Genomic DNA, 19,889 nt, shown 5'->3' with positions numbered 1-19,889 from the left:
CGCAGCACAGCCTTCCCTCTTGCACTGAATATTACGTTGCTGCATTCCCCAGCTGCCTGGGTGTTACTTTAGTGCAACTGAACTAATTACAGGATTGAAACTCGGCAGTTTGAGGGTTGTTAGTCGTGAGGTGCAGAGAGGGAATTTCTAAAGCATTTACCAATTTTCTGCTGTGTCCTAGACAGAGTTTTGGGTGATGCATATGTAGGACATTGCCTACTTAGAGATCAGAGGGGACCAGCCCTCTGTAGAATCCACAGTAGAAAAACAGCAAGTCATTTTGACATAAAAGATGCTGTGTGCACCAGGTGATGCAAGACACTAGTATTTTGTTCATTTTTAAAAGATGTCACAATGGAAGACATAGTTCACAGGAGTTTTAGAGACTTTATTTATGTATAAACAATTTAAACACTTTGCCATAAATTATCTTTGCCTGTCTCTAGTCTTTGCTTAGCAGCAAATTAAAATTAATATAAAAACTCAATGAACAATTCATACATGTATATTACAAAAAAGTTCTTGTACCAAAGTTCTTATTAGACTTTTTTTTTTTTTTTTTTTTTTTTTTTTGTGGTGACTGTAATGTGATTGTCTCAGTTTCTCGACCAAACAAACACACTAATAATTTTTAAATCTGAAACAGTGATTGTGCCTTCTGGCTGATGTATGTACAGGGTGATCTGACGTGGTGCCCATTTGCAATAGTGTAACACAATGCCCACAGCTCTACTGGAACTGATACCAACAAACTACTGAATCTAAACAGACTACACCCTGTAACTGTGTTATACTGTCCACAATGGAAATCTTCAAAGACAAACAGAGTATGAAATTTATCTGTAGTGATTTATAGCCACCATTTTGAATGTAACTTTACACTCTGCCCTCTTTGAATAAGTTAAGCTTCAGGCCAGACAAGTGGAGGGGCAGAGTGCAAGTGTGGTTTTGTTACTTTTAAATATATATTTCTTTACTATTTCCAGTGCGCTCTCACTTGCATTCTCATTGTCCTCCAGTTGCTACACACAAATCACCCCAAAGTCATGTTTTAAATGCACCTGTATTTTGCTTTAAATGAAAACCTCTTGGATATTTATCAAACAAGCAGTCTGAATCATCTGTGTTTCATCAGCTGGTTAGTGAAAGTGGCCCACTTGGATTTCTTAGTTTGCTCACGTGTGAATGGAGTGAGGTAATACAATACGAGGCCTTCTTTTTGTTTTTCTTTAGACCCAGAACAAGTGGGTAATATTTCAGGGGTACTTTTTAATTTGTACGCTTAGAGTTTTCAGTCTGGCTTTAGTCCACTTCAGGATGTGGTTTGTAATCACTTGAACAGTAGCATTTAACTCAAAAAATGAGCTTTTTTGCCACTTACTATCCCAGAGTAGCTCAGCCTAGTGCCCCCGTTTAGGTCTTCATCTCCTTAGGAGAGGAGATAACAGTTAGGACTACTGATTCATCCAGCAAAGGATGACAGCAGGTTAATTTGTTACCTCTTTCCCATTTCATTCTGTCTTAAAAACTGGATGTTGCTGCTACTGTCTGCTAGCTCAGGGTACTGCTCCACGGGCAGGACATAGTATCCCTCGTAACCTTGGACCCTTCCCGTGCTCAGAAGCTGCTGCTTCTCTCCATCTGTCCATAGGCGGCTGCCCTCTCGACCGTCCCGTGCCTTCTGCTGCTCCTTGGCCCAGGCCGCACCCAAGGCCCGCTGCCGAGCCTGCTCCAGCACTCTGGCCTTCTCCTCGTCCAGCGTCTCGGGGGTCAGTCCGTAGCGGATGTTGATCAGCAGGGTGGAATACTGGAACTCAACGTTCGTAAACCTTCGAGTCCTCCCGTTGACGAGGAGCGTGGGCTGCGAGACGGTGACGTTGACGCCGCTCTCCAGGGCCTTCCTCCCGCCGGTCATCGCGAGGGTGACCAGGTCGCCGTCGGCCGAGCCTATCTTGACGAAGTAGTGGGTGTCCATCCCCTCGATGCTGTAGTGCATCTTCTCCAGGTAGTGAGCGCTGTTCAGGACTGAGGCGATCTTTCTGCTGTCGTCGGTGGCTATGCTGGAGACGTCGGTGGTCACGCGGCCCTCCTTCACAGCAAAGAGGATTCCCTTCCCGATGATTGGCGTGGTCGTCGCGAACCAGTGACCCGCCTTTTCTCTAACAGTGGCGTGTAATCTCTTAGATATGACCTGTCCTTCCAGAGCCATGAAAGCTTGGTTGTGTCTTTCTGTCGTCTGCTGCACTCCTGTAATCAGCTGGGGAAAGCAAAACGAAACAGGGAAACACAAAGAAGATACAGATCTGAAAACGTCCATCTCCGAGGCCAGTGGTAATCTTTTCCCTGTGTTTTCAAAGCAAAGCCACGTGGCGAAGAGTTCTACGTGATGGGAAGCCCACCTCCAGTCCCCTGCCCACATACGTACCCTGTTCAGAATCAGGCAAGTACTCGCTTGCCAATTTACTTTGCTACCAGTGAAACCAAATAAAATATTTCTCATTAATCACCCTTTGTAGCATATATGTAGCACACATCTCAATTTTGGCAAATTATATAGTATCTGTTACAAGAATAAGACCCAAGCCTAGCACAGTTTTAACCAGAGCAAACAGAATCCATCTATTAAAGGAAGGCACTTAACTTCTGGATACTTTTGCTCAGATTTCAACCAGTATATATGACTAAAGCACATGTGAATATAACATATGGATGTCTTTTTGAACATAGACGAGATCTGGGCTCCAAAATACCAAAGCAATTCCTGAAGAGGGGATTTAGACTCCCAATGACTTGGAAGCCTGTGCAAGCAGTATGTTTAGGCTTAGATGATCATTCCTATTGTATTACCCCAAATGTGGAGTATGCCTAGCAAAGACTAAGTTTGAAATTGGCCTAGTACTCTTCTTAAATTTATTAAATGGGTTGTGAATGGGTTGAATTTGTTATGAAGGTTGAAAGCATATACGATTTCCACCCTTAACCTGACATGTATGAATGCTGTGGCTGAAGTTAACTGTAGCAACTGCAGTAACAAATCAAAGCCTCTAATTACAAAAAGCGTCAGGCAAAAAATGATGAGAAGTCCTATTACGGGGTGAGATGCAGAACGGTTTCTTAGCTGTTCAGCAAATACCAACCTAAGTTTATTGCAACACATATGTTAGTAGGATGGTTTTACCAAAGATACAACAGATGACAAATTACCCTGACAAAGTCTCCCTTTGTCATTGCTAATCAAGTTAATCGAGTTACAACTTGTTAATCAAGGAAGAACTCAATAAAAGACAAACTAATGACACTGTAATTATGATAACAACCAAGGCTGGCAAGAAAGACATATGTTCATTAGTATAAAATCTAGCTATACTCACTTCATTTTATACTGAAATAAATACTTGGCCTTATGCTGTAACTACATAAGAGCCAGCAGTTCTATTCATAGCATGAGGCAAATTTACCAAGAAAAATAACTTTGACTTTCTGCCTACCTGTCCATTTTCGCATGCTTGACTCTCAGACAACTCGTATGGCGGTGACACAAAATACATTTTTGCTCTAGGGAAACCAGGAATAATGTTGCTAAGCTGAAATCCAAACATCACCAGCCAGCTTTTGACATCTAAAAAATCAGAAGTAAGCAGGGAAAGTCAGAAATCAATGTAATAAATACGAGAAATTAAAAAAAAAATAAATTAGGAAATCCATCATTGACCTCCTTAATTTCAAGTAGTAGTAGAACCCATAATTTATATTACAGCATGGCACTTGACACAATTGTAGTTACCCATCACGAGCAGGCACGGGAAATACTGCTTTAAATTTACCCTAAATAGTTCATCACAGACATACCACCTCCTTCCTTCTTTTTCCATTACAACACATGGATTATCGAAACATTTTACTGTATGCAGTACTTGTTCCATCTCTGACACCTTCTGATGTGGCTACTATAGCCTATAAACTGTATTGTAAAATGATGTTTTATTAGGTTAGTACTGCTAAAAAAACATCTGCAAAGTCCTTTGGGAAAATACATGGCATCTTTTCTGTGTCCTACGTCTATTAGCTGTCATCAGGTCTCGGGAGGCTCCATTAAATACAGTGAGAAGCTAGACTTGTAATTCAGACGTCTAAATTTAGTCACCATGAACATCTTCCTCATCCCTCCAGGCCCAGTACAGAAAAGTAGGAGCTGCATGGGAGGGTTATAGCTCAGCTCTGGGGTGAAGTTTGGGAAGTTCCAGCTCTGGGTTTGACTAGTAAAATTTTGTCTTCATACCTAGTTGAAAAAGCTAAGTAAGTAAATGAGTAACAGTAGGTCTCACTCAGCAGGTATTATGAACTAATGATGTATTTTAGTTATCAAAATGATGCTTTAATGGAAAAAAAAAGCCATGACATGGCACCTGCTTCCTGCTGGAAAGCCTCTTTTCCCAGAAATTTTAGCAGAGGTAATCCTGAAAAGTGTAATACTTCTTGGCTATAGACCTCTGACAGGAAAAGCCATCCTTTCTTAGCCATTCTGACACTAAAATAAGGAGTAAAAGACTCTGCTTCTATGAAGATCTTTGTATGTCTCTCTCACCACAGTTCCTACCGTGGTTTTCCTCTAGCTTTGGACAGCATGGGGTTACTGCTCCTGTAAGGCTTCAATTTATCTTATAGTACAACAGTATCTCCTGAACAATTCACTTCAGCTGCTCTAATTCCACAAAAAACCCAATAGTAACTGCTTCTAGGTCCTCCTGTTGTGCTTTGGCAATGCGCCTCGCAGCACTGCACTTGCTGCAGGAATTCCTTTCCAGCGAAACCTGTGAGTAAAGCAGTGTCAGGGGTCAGCAGTAAGAAGGGATTGGGGTGGGGAAGGTTTTTGTTCTGTTTTGTTTCCTGTTTGGCTGATTTTAAACTTTGGTAACCAAGGTGCCACCGTCATCACTTGTGCAAGATAATCTGTTTAGCCCATACAGCAACAAATATTTTAATCATCAGTGAATTATGTCATGGACTGCAAGGTGCATGTTACACTGCCTGTAATATATCTTCCTAGATGTCATCCAGTGGATGGATAAATTAAATGAATGCAATTTCAGAACATTGCACAATGTCATAAGATGACAGTGGAAATCTGCATTGAACAGTGGTGGATGGGAGTAGGAGTTTTGTTGAATTTAGGGAAACCAAATTTGATCCCAAGGTAATTTTAGTCACCAGCATTTCCATGCTATCAAACAGCACTAAATTAAAATTGAAAAATAACTACCTAAGGTAGGTAAGAACCTAAGGTATATTACACATATGATTAGGACCCAATGTACTAATGAAATTTACCATGATTTTCTTTGAAGAAAATGCACACTTTTCTTGAAATTCAAATTACTGCTAAAATTCAGACAGCTCCTTTTAAAAAATTATATCACTGCTCTAATTATTGTATACTGCATACTCAATTCTCAGAAAGCTTTTCTGAAGACATATTAATTACCTTTCTTTTTAGAAATTGCCAGCAGCTAGTTCAAGTGTTGTGTGATCTCACTAAGTGAAAAATTATTACTAATTAAGAAGAGGTTACAAGTTTTACCCAATTCTAACATATGCAATCAAAAATACTTTATTGTTTTTCTTTCTCAGCTCTACACATTCTGAAGTCTATCAGGAGGAAATAATTTTAAAAAAATCAAGATTTTTGTTTTAAAGACTAAAGACTGTTTGCATATTAGAAGTTAAATGGGGAAAAGAGGTTTAATTAAATAAATTTTTGGTGCTAATTCATAATGTGCCCATGGGCTCAGTCAGCAGTCAATTTTCAAAGTAGCCCTGAAGTGAAGGGATGCTGAGCAGTTCTGGTTCCTGATTTTGCAACAAGCCTGCCAGCAATTCTCGTAGGTGGTTTTCTTTTCTTTTTTTTTTCTTTTCTAAATATATAAAATTAGAATAAACACATCTTCATACAGTACTAGTTCAACAGGAAAAGCAGCACTATGGCTGTGCTGAAATTGAATATTTAGGCAAAATTATTCCCACCCACAATTAATTGTAGCTTCTTACTTAGTGTGCCTTTCATTCTGTGAGGAGCAGTATCACAGAATCAGGACTAGGCCAGCCTCTTCATAGAAGAAAAAGGAAAATGGCCCAACCTTGATGGAGATTCAGCAAATGGCTAGTAAGAAGCCTGGTTTCTTTCCCAAATCAACTTCCAAACTGTGGAGTTATTTATAAGAAATGTAATGAAGTCTCACCCGTCACATAATTCTTTAGATCCAGTTCATTGCTGAGAGGATTGTTACTCTTGAACATGTACAGATTGAAAGGAGCAGGTTCTTTTCCAATGTTTTTCCACATGGTGTAATCAGGAGACGTCCAGCGCCCAGCCAGGACGTCGTAGTCCCTTTGAGTAAAATGGACAAGTTTGGTTAAAGGATCATACAGCCCCCCATGGAACCCAATAACCAGCTGGAAATCAGGGTTAGAGTCGTAATAGATCTCCCCATATGCTGTGTACTGAAGCTGTTTGATCATGAGGCCATTGATGCTGAACACAGCTAACGGAGTGCCTGTGTTATCAGAGGCGACGTAGTACTCTTCCCCGCTGCTGCTCTCCATTGCAAAGAGGTGGCCTTGCAGATCGTAGTACAAAGAGGCAATTTCGGAATTGGAATGATTGTAGACGTGAGTTACCCTTGTTGGATTGTGAAGATCAGCATAAAAGTACTGCAGATGATGTCCCAGGTTGGTCTTACAGGAAGCCCTTCGGCCAAGCCCATCGTAACGGTACTGAACGCTCCACCCGTTTGCTTTGTTGTAAGCTCTTGTCAAGAGGCCTTTGGAGTTGTACTCAAATACATCCGAGCCTCGCTGAGACAGGAATCCATCATCGTCGATTTTGTACGGTACGTCACCGAGGCGCGTGATCCTGTCCCTCAGGTCATAGCGCAGAGGCATCAACCGGACGCTGTTGCCAGGATTCAGGAGGTGAAGGTTTCCGTTCAGGTCGTAACTGTAACGCCAGGTTGGCCTATCGTTTACTGCCACGCTTTGCAGCTGCCCGTCCCCATCGTAATCGTAGGTGTACTTGGTTGTGTTGGCATACGGACCAAGTTTCAGCTCTCTTTTAGTCACCCTCCCCATGCTGTCATACTGTACAGTCATCCAGTACATCAGGGATCTGAACATTTCGTACTGCACTTCTTTAATGCGTCCATGGGTGTCAAAGTGCTTGCTCAGCGTCATAACTGCCGTAGTAATGATTTGGTTTATATCATAATAAATAACTCCGAATTTGCCAAAATGCTCTACTTTGCCAGAAATCTCATCGTAACGGTAAAGATCAACAGGAAGAGGCGTTTCACTTATTATGGGCTTGACGCTTGCGATTCGGAAGCTGTTGTCGTGGTAGGTATAATCGAACCTCGCATTCACCATGCCTTCCTCGGAGAATCTGTAGATCTGTTTGTCAATGAGAGGACCGATCTTACGATAGCGGATCGTACAAGAAAATCCTCCGCTTTGCAAATTCACCATTTTCAGGACACCCGTAGTTTCGTCATACCCAAAAGTAACTGCGGTGCTGTCGTAAACAATTTCAGATAATTTGGAGAGCTTTCCATACTTGTAGAAAACTTGTCGTCCAGTACCTAAAAATGATGTTTTCAAAATCCTCCCGTCATCGCTGTAATCGAAGATCACGGAGGCGTTGCTCTCGGGAGGGTTGTAGATGTTCCTGATGTAGCCCACCGAGGTGTGGGTTGACATGCTGTGCCGAGCGACGCTCGGCATGGTCACTGCGTGCAGCCGGTCTGACGAATCGTACTCAAAGATGTACTGTCGCTGGCTCTGAAGCAGTAGCACCATCGACTGCAGGAGAAAAAAAAAATAACACACAGTTATCAACTTTTGGCATGTGTTTTCCGAGTGGGCGGTAAAGAAAGTTGGACTGAAGAGGCATTTATGTTAAATGAACAGAAAGAGAAGTAGATACGTTAGTCAGGGGCACAAAGCTGCTCAGGAATACTGTCAGATTGGCACATGAGATGATCTTCTACTCGGACATCAGTATGCTGGCACTCTAGAGAGAATCTAGGTTAGCAACCTGTGAGCTACTCTCCCTTAAATAGGATTTTTTTTTTTTCTTCTGAGGGATGCAGAGGAGTTAGATACATGATATGACATCTTCCTGCTAGCAGCTGTAGTTCACAACTATGACTGCGCAACACGCAAGAAAACAAGCAGAGATCAGCAGCTCTGCTTTGCTTAAAACGACAGATTCATAGAAGGGAAAGGGAAAATATGATACAATTTTGAAGTATTAAAGAGACTTTTATGATTGAAGTGTTTTAATTAGGCTAAGTAAAAATGCATTACCATATTTTCATTTAATAAATAATAATTAGAGATGAATTACCCATTTCTACCTAAACCTTTTGTCACATTTAGTCATGCATTTTGGGTCTTAATTAAGCACAATCCACTCTGTTAGTTTATGTCATTATGTGGGAGCCTAACTCCTTTCAGGAAAATGTCAAAAGACACAAACCATGACCAAAATATTGCCCACTAAAAATTGGTCAGATTCAGTTGACTGATTGAAAAGTCAGGAATTTTGAGACCAGGTATGAAGCAATTCTTGACAGCTGGAATACATAAAATTGTAGGAAAATTTGTGTCTGTTATGTACAGAGCTTAAAATGCAGCTGAACGGTGCTTTGTCTCTTTGCAGGAAGGCAAAACAACATCACCTACTTTTTCTAGGTAGGTGTAGCTCCAAACTTTCCCATCCGCGAACATGCGCGATACGACCCTGCCCTGCTTGTCGATGTCTGTCCTTTCACTCATGGCCCCGCGCTGCAGCCCGGCCAGGCGCCCGTTGAAGAAGTAAGACACGTTGACAGCGGCCAGGCCACTGCTGGGCAGCCAGAGGAAAGGCCGTCCCAGCTGGTCGTAAATGATCCTCAGCGTGAATTTCCGGTGGTCGTCGTAGATTTTCTCTGTGCGTATGTTCCGGTCGTAGTCGATGGACAGTAAATTCCTCCCGTGCACCTGTGGCGTGGAAGAAAGCTGCGTTCAGCGAGCAGTGGATGCTACACCCCCGTGGGCTTGAAGAAGAACTCAACTTCCTCACAATTTTGGGAAGGGCTGGATGTCTTCCCATCCACTGGCTTTCACTTCCTAGTTCTCGGTCTGTTCCAATATGTAACTTTGAGTGGTTTAATGGGTAATTTCCCATCTCCCTGCAACACGGGAGCTGGAATCTTGCAGAGGAAAGCTTCCTTTGTTCTCAGAACAGACAAACACACTGCACACTTAAAGTGCAGATTGTTAGCACTTAGCAGAGGAACTAATTATTTTGCATAGTACTAATTTCTTTTTACTTCTGCCATCAGCAGTTCTTAGCCCTTGTCCCTACAATAATTCCAAGAACAATAGAAGAAATTAAAATTCAGTGTCTTAACAGAGGTGTAGCCCCTTTGGTTCTGAAGCTGCAACACCTGCCTATAAACTCATTAATTTAAAGTTTTCTTCATTTACTTTCAAATATTCAATAGATCCCTCAGCAACCTGATCACTTGGCATGGGCTTCACTTCTTCTGATTAAAAATCCTGATCATACTGGCTGGAAAAGATGGACTTCTAGTTTTGAGAAACAAAAATGCTAAATAATTAGGTTAATTTTTTTTTTCCACCTTGTTCAATTGCAATTTTCAACTCCAAGTACAGCATGAAGTGTTTCAGTCCTAGATTTTTTATTAATGAAAGAGTGAAAAGAAACAAAGGAGCATAAGAATGCCAAATGGAGAGGCTTCTATGAGAGTGCTATAATGAGAGATACATAAATATATTCACTGGAGGCTAAGACACAGAATTCAGGCTAATGCTGTAATCTGATAAAGCTTCTAAAGTAATTTAATTGTAGATGCATCATTAATAAAGTAGAAGTCTCTAAATTAGATATAATTTGAGAGCAATGACTACTTAAAAAGTATTCATCAGTTTCTGGGAATTTGCTCTTCAGCTTATATTTTACAGTAGCTTTGATTAAGCAACGTTTTCTCTTATCCAAAATTAAACTGCACATCAAACAATATGTAAATTAACCCTGAGCCTTTCTCAAGGACATAAAAGTTATTCTGAGATATTTTCACTGGCAGGGGTAGACCCAATTCCCATCCCAACCAACTCCATAGGAATTCAGTTATACAGAAAGCAAATTTAAAATTAATACAATCTCGTGTTTGCAAAGAAATAATTATTTCAAATTATCTCTCATTATCCTAATTTTTTCCATTAATAAAATTTAGCTCTTTAACAGTTTGCATTTCCTCAGTGGGCAATTATTAGAAAAAGCTCTTTTCTGTAGGTTTTCCCAAAGGTTATCCCAGCAACAACTTCTCCTGTGATTCAAAAAAACAGATAGGATTTTTTTTTTTTTTAAATACCTTGGCAAAATAAATCATATTCTCTCACCCACTGTAAAGGAAATAAAGCCAGGGAAGCCAAACCAAACATCAGTAATTTCTCAACTGGTTACTCTAGTTTTGTAAGTGATGATAGAGATATCAAAACCCTTTCTTTCAGAGAGCTCTTGGGGAAGCAAAAGAGAGCTTTCACCCCTCAAAATCATATAACAATAACATTAAAGGGTTACTGTAGGACTGAAAGACCCCAATTTCTTAAGGATGTGCACATTTTCTAAAAAGAAAAAAAAAAAATCAGTCTTTCAAAAAGATTACAAACTGAACTTTAGATTTCAGGGTTTTGGTTGGTTGATTTTGGTTTTTAATTTCTGAAGCTTCATAAAGCAGTTGGGATTTCTGGAGTTTCTTCCGTTCTCTACAGTAACTATAACCTGCATGTAGGAAAGTCTGAGTCCAAGTATCCTCTCTTTTTTCAAAGCTATTATAAAGGTTATTAGTCTTTTTGCCATAGAAAATGAAAGCATTAGGGCTTTTTAAATGATGACACACAGACAAGAGCTATGCACACACACAAATGTTACTTGGAGGATAAAGCCCATGCCTGGATAATTCAGTAACTTCATTTTCATTTGTAAAATAAGGAAAACCAGAGACTGTAATTGTAGTGTCGTATTAATTATATAGTAACCCAAACAGAATGACTGACTCCCACTCTTCCTGGGCTCAGTAATAACACTATTACAAGTATCATGACTGAAGACTACCTAAAGAGCTCTTTTGTTCCAGTACCTACAAGCACATCTGTCTTTCCTTTGGCTGCTGCTGAATGAGTGGCCGTAAGAACGAGCCCTCTATGCTTTGGGTGATGATCTTGCAACTTACATGATGCTGCACTGTAACAAAAGCTCTTCAGAAAAGAACCTTATCAAAACTTTATCTGAAACTACTGCGAAACACTGCACGTGTGGTGCATAAAATAGTAGCCGACAGTAGGTGGGATAACAGAAAGGTGAAGCGCAGGTCTTCGTTTCTCAGCTTAATGAAGTCTGCCCAGGCATCTGCAGAGGCAGACACGCAGGGCTGTGATGTGCCTACAGCACAAGCAAGCAGAGCTGGGGGCACAGACAGCAGCACTACCTGAAGAATTATCCAACAGTGTGGGTGGGAAGGGACCTTTCAAGGTCATCTAGTCCAACCCCCCTGCAGGGAGCAGGGACATCTGCAACTAGAGCATGTTGCTCAGAGCCCCGGCCAACCTCACCTGGAATGTTTCCAGGGATGGGGCATCGACCACCTCTCTGGGCAACCTGGGTCAGGGGCTCACCACTCTCAGTGCAAAAAAATGTCTTCCTTCTCTCTAGTCTGAATCTCCGCTCTGCTGGTTTAAAACCACCACCCCTTGTCTCATTGCTAGAGGCCCTGCTAAAAAGTCCGCCCTCATCTTTCTTAGAAGCCCCCTATAAGTGCTGAAGAAAAGGGCTATAAGCAAGTACTCGTAAGAGGTGACACCCCTGCAATGACAATCCCTTCCAGTAGTACTTGGCTCTGAACTGGGGATTTGGGAGACGGCTCTGCACACTCTCACACTGGGTGTCCTGGTGCTGTGGCAGCTCTGCAGCCGTGTCCCTGCTCTGCACCCACCTGTCACAGCCTGCCCCCAGCTCCCCCAGTGCTCCCACACACTCGCTCCATTTCATTCACTAAACAATTTATAAAGATGAAATAGAATAAATGAGATGCAAATAAATTCCACGCTTTTTCCCTCATTTTCAAATTTCATTTTCAGTCCACTCAACCTGTTATAATCTAGTAGTGATTTTCATTTAAAAAGAGCTAAATGGATATGTGATTATTGTTACAGGGACTAACACTAGACAATTAAATGTTGAGGTGTTGCTAGATAAAGAAGTGTTTTGATTTGCATAAACATGATGCAAGAAAACCCATCTCAGGCAAGGTTTCAGCTCTAAAACGTATTTAACTTCAGCTAATTACTGCAAGTACCTCTATTAAATTTTTAGTATTGAGAGGTAGGATTACAGTGATTTCATTTCGGGGTCCTATTTATTTTATTTTGAACACCTAGTCAAAATGCAATGCTGATCTGTTTTCCTACTTATGATCAACTTCTGCAGGTCAACACATCAAAAATCAATTACGCATCCATGAAATTTAGTCATTAAGGATTAGCTGCTAATCTCATTCTATTTCTTGTCTAACCTTCCCCCTCTCCCCAGTAGGTGCATTCTGAGCATTTGTGAGAATAAGGAAAGACTCGTTAATTCAACACTGTGAATTAGACATTAAGCAGTAGGAAAAGACCACAATTCAACTTTCGAATCTTCCTATTTAAAAAAATTGTTCCATAATTGTTTACACATATTGCATTTAACGTATCATTTATATGATATATATCATAATAGCAATATATCATACATAGAACTGTATTTCATGCCAATGATGTTGAAAGAATTATTAAAAGAACCAGGATTTGATACATTTGTTTTCTGCCTGGTACCTAAAAGCCCTTCCAAAACTACATACTGAAGCAGCCAGTGAAAGTTTAGATACTTAAGGGGTGAAAACCAGGCCAGTGAAGCACAGAAAGGAATTAATCTGGCTGCAGCAGATCTTTAATTTGGCAGGGGATGGATTACATGACCTGAGTGTCTTTCTTATCCTATGCTTATGACTTTGTAATTATGGCAATTATTTTCCAATCGTGCCATTTGGGAAAGGGAATAAACACAATGTGCCTGTCCCAATGAGTCTGTAGGGGGATTTTATAGAAGCAGAATGTAACTGCTTAAGCTGCAATTGTGTTTGCTCCCCAGGACCGGCTGTGACAAGTGTGCCAGAGTATTTTTACCAATGGTGAGTGGTCGGATTTCCCACCCTGCCCCCTCCACTCTCCTCAGAAGCCGAGTGACTTGCAGCAATATTCTGGGTATTTTTACCAACCTCTTTTAGACTACTTCTAGTAATGAAGTTTCTATAGTTGACTGCAGCAGATGATCCTATGCTGTTAACTGACCTCTCAAATAAAGGAAAGACCAAGGATAATCCCAGAGTTGTACATTTTTAACAAGTAAAAATAGGAAAGACACGTCCTTCAAAACGGAAATTAATTTTCTGCTCACAGAAGAAACAATCGTTGTTGCAATGAGAGATTCTACTTACCCTGAGCTTTCTTCCAAACACAGTCACTTTGCCTTTAATCTGTTCCTTCCTCAGCCGCCATTCAATTGAGTTTAAGCCGTTCTCCATTGGTAGAGAAATATTGCATCGTCCTATGGTGGGAGTCACCGTCCCCGCCAGGACATGAGGCTCGCTGTGAAAGCTAATGCTCATGCCATTGGCATACATCACTCTCAAAGTACCATTATTACAGAGCTGGTAGCTGTTCCTCACTTGATCTACAGCAATAATGAAAAGAAAATAATTTAGCTACACCAGTCATAAAGAAAACATACAGCTTAATTTGATTGTTTTTTTTTATCGCACTCCTGTTGATGTTAAATGAAGTCAGCTTGCAATTACCATTTACGTGTTACTATGGTGTAAATTACAGATGTTACTGATTCATGTAAAGACCAGTAGTGTACCAGTGAGCCTGCAGAGAGATTCTGTCTTTATTTCATTACATTTTCCCTTCAGTCTTAATTGCGAATCAAAATGCACAGTGATATGTGTTCAGTCACGTAATTTATTTCTAAAATGAACAAAAACTCCTGAAAACTGAACTGCTGGATAAACAACAAAACCAAATTCAACTCCAGGACAAAAAAAATAAAATAATTAAAGACTGCTGGACTCTTCATGAGTGGGAAGAAGTCAGTGCCTCTTCTTTACCATTCCCTCTGCTTAAAAACTGTCTCCAGGCAGAGGCTTTGTACAGAATTAGTTTGACTTTAAATCCTCAAAGTGTGAGGGCCCAGCAATGCAAGGTGGTAGCCAGAGTCCTGCACCTGCCTGCCTTCCTGCCACCCCACCACAAGTGCACTAGCCTGTCATGCACACCCGGCCCTTTGCCTGTCGGAGAAGTCTAAAAATCACCCTGTACTTCTACGGCTCTTCAGTTCTCCATCTCTTTGGCACAGCCAAGTCCATTCTCAGCCAGGATGGAGTGCTACAGTGTGAAACTGTCACCAAAGCATCAATATTTGTCTGACAGAGGGACAGTGTCTACATAATTAATCATCTGGTGTAAAAGAAAGAAATTCTTTGTAACCAGACGTGTCATGGTGTAACTGTCTACAAATGTGGATGTTCCTGTCAGGAGGAGACTGCTGTTTGATGATGCTGTTCTTACTCCAGTGACATTATATCTTAACTAAAAAGACCCTCACTCACCGAATTCCTTTCAGTCTATCTCTGACAATTGACTGCTTTTGCTTCATCAGATGCAATGCTTGGGCAGTGCTGGAAAGCTCTACACAAACATTTCACCACTTTGTTGCTCCCTCTCTTGCCATACCTGGGCTTATAACGCTGTTCTCGGAGGTGCTGCCTGTGGTGCAAGACCATCCGCTGCCCTGATTGCTCTACATTTTATTTAATGGTAGTATATAAATTTGGAGGATTACATTTCTTATTGTAGGAGGCTGCCTGAGCCTCTCCCTCCACAGGGATTTTGACCCAGGCAGCCAATATTTGGTAGCCAGACTGCATCTCTGGCACTGAAGTCCGAGCCAATTTTGCAGTGAAGTACAGAGAAATATGTGAGTGAGTAAAGTGCGTTTGACCCAAGAGGTAACAGCAGACTAACTTCAACCCACAGATAATGACCATACATATGACACAAAGTATGACTGTGAAATATCTCTTACCTGTCCTGAAGACCTGTCATTTTAGGAATGAATTTTATGGGAGTTTTTCTTGTAAGCCTTATATGTTTTTTTCCCCTGCTCACGACTGCACTAATGACACAAATCTTTTGCAAATTGCTTTTCAAGTTGTGTGTGTGGTTAGGAGATGTGCTGAGAAGTGTGCTTTGGTACCTTGAACAACTGTATAGGAAGCCTCCACAGAGGAGAGATTTGTGATGACCGTGACATCGTCATCCCGATTAGAATTCTCAATGTCGATGGTAATAGACTTCTCCATTTCCCGGTGAAGGCTAGTTACCACTCCAGTGGGACGTGTTACATTGGTCAGACGCCCTTCATGATCATAGCTAATAGAAAAGTTAGTGAGAGCAAAAAAGCATGAGGAGATATGTTCATTTCAATACCCAATGTATTAATAATGCACCACATTTATGCAAAAAACCCAGAGCGAAACAGATTTTTCAAGAACATCCTGGCCATACCTATTTCTCTGTTCTTGAAAGAGTCTATAATGATGAAATAATTATTTTTAGAGATACTGATCTCAATTACGTGAGTGTAAGCCCAGGCTAGCATCTTTTATGTTATTTTACATTATTTATTTAAATAATTACAAATGCACAGAGTGATAGTTGGCTCAAACAATTATAATTAGCAAATTCATCTGTATTTTAGCAGTTTCATTTCACTCTAAGGAGGTGGACTTATACAACTGCATACAATGTACAGTTGCAACTGAATACTTAGTGGAAACAGTAAGTACAGTCTTAAGTGATATATCAAGAAATAAACTTGCCATAAGAGATTAAAAAAGACATTGACTTGAAAACATAATTTCATTTAAACCTTATCTGTGGTATTGGACTGCATTTTGGGCTCAATATCTTGGCTTAGAAAGATGAATGATGACAAGTTAAAGCACAGGATAGGTTGGAGTTGCACAAAGGGCAGCAATCAGCACTCAGAATATACCTTAGAAGATGCATTAAGTGCTCCAGAGGCATACAGATTAAAAAAAAAAAAAAAAAAAAGAAAAGAAAAAGGGCTCTGCATGAGTTTGAATTAAATTTATTTAGAGGTTTAAAGCCCGGGGAGGGGGAAAGAAGGAATGCTGCCTGAAAACAAGTCATACTGTTTCTCCCTTTCCTTTAGTATGCTGTATTTGTGTGCATACATATGCTAAAGAAGCAATCGCTTGGATCTTAAGGGCAAGAAATGGGGACCTGAAACAAAATCAGTATTCCAGTCTGACATTCTGCTTGCTGCAATTCACTACTTGAGCAAGAGTCTCTCACCCAGCCGCTACCAAAGCGCACATACTTCTAAACAGCAGAAAGGCAAGAAAAAATGTCCTGTGTAGATAAAGGGAAAAGTTTAGGTAGAGATTGAAACCAACTGGTCATCCTTCGAACGCAGAAGAAATTCTGGGAGCGAGAAGCCTGGAAGAGAACTGGTAAGTCCATTGCACTGCCTGAGAGTAACAGAAGAGAAGAGGAGCACATTTAGTATCATGGAGCTAGTTGAGTTCTTTGTACGTCGTGGTTAGCTGTAAAGATGAAAAAAAAGCAGTGCTTTCAACATGACATTGAACAATTAAATCATTCAGAAACCTCAAAGTAGGGTACCTGAACTGTATAGCATTTCTCCAAAATTAATCCACAAATTGACTCCTCAGTTAATACAAATATAAAATACGACTTTCAAATCCATTGCTAATGGTTGTACCCATTCAACTGAATATTGGGGAGGAAGGAAAGAAAAAAATCACCTGTGGAGCAACAAACCTTACCAGAACCAACGGAAGTATTAGGCAAAGATGCAAATCGATAAAACAAATCATCATGCAACCTAAAAGGGACCAATAATATAGTGTGTTCATTTAAGCAGGTCAGGATCAAATAAAGATTAAGCAGCATGATTTCTCTTAATAGAAGTCACTAGTTTCTATACACAGTTTTAAACATATTGTTACATAATTATGCTTTTACCATATCAACAATATACTGGATAAAAGACAATAATCTATGAAAAGGGGCTTGGTTAAATCACTATAAATGTCTTCACAAAAGAAATATTGAAAAGTACTTGTAACATATAGATGAGGGAAGAACTTGATCCAGTCAAGCATCCATCTAGCAAGGGGAAAAAAGTACAAAATATGGACTGTTTCAAAGATCTCAGAGGTTACTAATGAGATACGCCCTACGAGTCTGTACGTGGACTACTCTGGTATGTTCAGTGATGAGCAGAGTGACAAAGAGAATACCTAGGTGACAAATATTACAGAAGAGACAATGCTATTTAGGACAGACTCAAAACGCCCATGAGTGGCTTCAGTGTGACTACGCAGAGCTTGGTGAACACCCAGAAAAATGGCTGGCAAAATTCCCCATCAGTGAATATATTTTAGGCAGTGCAAATGAGACATTAATTTAAACTCTTCATTCATTTTGCTGGGTTTTTAATTAACGCAGGAAAAATTCCTGGGGATTGCTGTGGGCTACTCACCGAAAATCTCTGTACAAAGTGCAAGGGCAGTCTAAAAAGTAAATATGGATGAGGATGTAAAGAGACTGAAACAGAAAAATGAAAATATTCTAATGCTATTTCTAGAAATCAGTGTTTTGCCCTCCACCATGGGGCATGTCTCCCAGTGCTGGGAACAATTTTTGAAATCAGCAAGAGCTGAGATTAAAAGGGTTATAAGCAAGTGATGGACACATTTAAAGTGATACATACAAAAGTAGTCTCTATGAAGACCTGCAGATCATTTAGACTGAGAGGTAGACATATAAAAAAATTCACTACTTAACGATATATACAATACCAGTGTATAGAGAAGGCATTTCTACCTTAGCCATTGCATCAATAAAATCCTATTTTAAAACATAACTTAAAGTTAAAAAAATAAAATTAATAAAACAGAACCCTTTTATGTGCTACAAAATGTAGAAGTGACATATTATTCAAAACAAGTAGATATGGTCTAGCTGGAGATGTCCCTGCTTATTGCAGGGGGGTTGGACTAGATGACCTTTGGAGGTCCCTTCCAGCTCAGACATTCTATGATTCTATGATTGAGAGGTATTTTGTTTTAATTTATATTTTACATGTGAGCAAGTTCTTAGCGGAATACAACACCCAGATGTTTATCTGAGTAACAAGAATAATGCTACATAGGAATTAATTAGCTACATAGTGTTATTCTTCATGACATGAACCCAGCTCTAATGAAGTGAAAAAAGGAAATTCTGCAGTGGAAAAAGATACTAATTGACCTGGGACTTCCTGGTGTCTTCTTCAAAAGCAGCCACCACATACCACAGCGCCATGCTAGATGAATCAGATCTGATAAGCCAATCTTTCAGTCTTCAAATGAGGTGGTTTCTGGACACACTGAAACCCCTGAGCTTTGGTTAGTGACTTCAGTTAGAGTAAGGTTTCATCCCAAGTTTTTCTACTAATCAAGTTACCAGGGGAGAGATCCTTTCCTGATCCCAGTATCTTAAAAAAACAGCATGTCCTTGTGCCTGCTACTAACTAACGTATTGCCCATTGCGATCTAGTTCAAGCAGGTGAAGGTTTCTGAGATGGGTGTTCCCAGGACAGCTCTGGTAACACCCACCACAAGCACCCCACCCAGACACCAAAGCTGTGGGCCAGTTCTGCCTGCAGCTGAGCCCACCACAGCCAGCTCACGTGTGCTGGGGCACCAAACACAGCTATAACCCAACAGGTGGTCATCACCTTCGCAGATAGCTACAAGAATGTGACCTGTGCATCCCTTCAGTGGTCTTGTGGTAGCGCACTGAAGGCTGTTCACCTGTGTGCAGTATCATGGCACCTCTATATCTTATTACAGTTTTTATTGCTAGCATTCTGGTCTTTGAGGTCTGAGACGTGTCCTGCTCCACAGCTTGTAGGTGGGAGTAGCTAGGACAGTGACATACCCAGTGCTGCAGAAAGCAGGAGCGGCAGCTTTTGACAGCATAGAGCAGGGCAAGGTGCAGATCCACACACATTTACATATATCCTTTTTTTTCTCCCTTATAAAAACTGAGCCGATTGAAGAAAACCACAGCATTCTCTTAGGATGCTCCCAAGACCAAATGGAATACCACTGAGGACCACTTCAAAGATGTGAGCTTCATGCCCCAAGCCAAGCTTAAATTACCCCATGTGAGCCTGCTGGTAGCTGTTACATTATTTAAGAGGCTTGCCTGTTCCCACTGCAAATGAACTGTGTGCATATGCACATGCACCACGTATACAATGTACCTTTGGAGTGTGTCTGCACTCCCACACATAAAAATAGTTTGTGTAGGCGTTTCTCTCTGTATGCACACGTATACCTTGATATGCTGCACAAATTCAATTCTGTGAGCATTTCCAGGGTACAGTTTCAGATGAAAGGAATATAATCAACGAGGTAGCATGGCACTTCAACACGTGGTTGATATAAATGCACTGAAATAAATTTTTTCATAGGAATTCCAGTTCATGTAGTATTTTACTACCTAAAAGACATTTGTTCTTTTCCAGTTCTGCTGCCATATTAAGAGTTTTGGGTTTCTCCCTGTAGGAATGCAATAGCATGAAAAACTATTTTATAGTCCTTAGAAACTCTCATTGGCTAAGTATTCCTTTCATC

At 40.5% G+C, this 19,889-nt stretch overlaps 1 protein-coding gene across 1 annotated transcript in view; it reads right to left on the bottom strand.

Annotated features, from left to right (window-relative positions):
- Window positions 1-367: 367 nt before the first annotated feature.
- TENM2 (teneurin transmembrane protein 2) overlaps window positions 368-19,889 on the bottom strand; it is a gene marked incomplete at its 5' end in the record, with an annotated part of 57,963 nt that continues 38,441 nt past the window's right edge. The window contains 6 exons of the mRNA XM_008941352.1: window positions 368-2,257; window positions 3,489-3,619; window positions 6,237-7,851; window positions 8,737-9,033; window positions 13,590-13,825; window positions 15,410-15,585. Coding sequence (XP_008939600.1) covers window positions 1,496-2,257; window positions 3,489-3,619; window positions 6,237-7,851; window positions 8,737-9,033; window positions 13,590-13,825; window positions 15,410-15,585 — 3,217 coding nt within the window. The remainder of the gene's footprint in view (window positions 2,258-3,488; window positions 3,620-6,236; window positions 7,852-8,736; window positions 9,034-13,589; window positions 13,826-15,409; window positions 15,586-19,889) is intronic.

Source organism: Merops nubicus, unplaced genomic scaffold, assembly GCF_000691845.1.
Source record: "Merops nubicus isolate BGI_N331 unplaced genomic scaffold, ASM69184v1 scaffold19645, whole genome shotgun sequence".
Taxonomy (NCBI): domain Eukaryota; kingdom Metazoa; phylum Chordata; class Aves; order Coraciiformes; family Meropidae; genus Merops; species Merops nubicus.
This window is presented reverse-complemented; position numbering and strand designations above follow the sequence as displayed.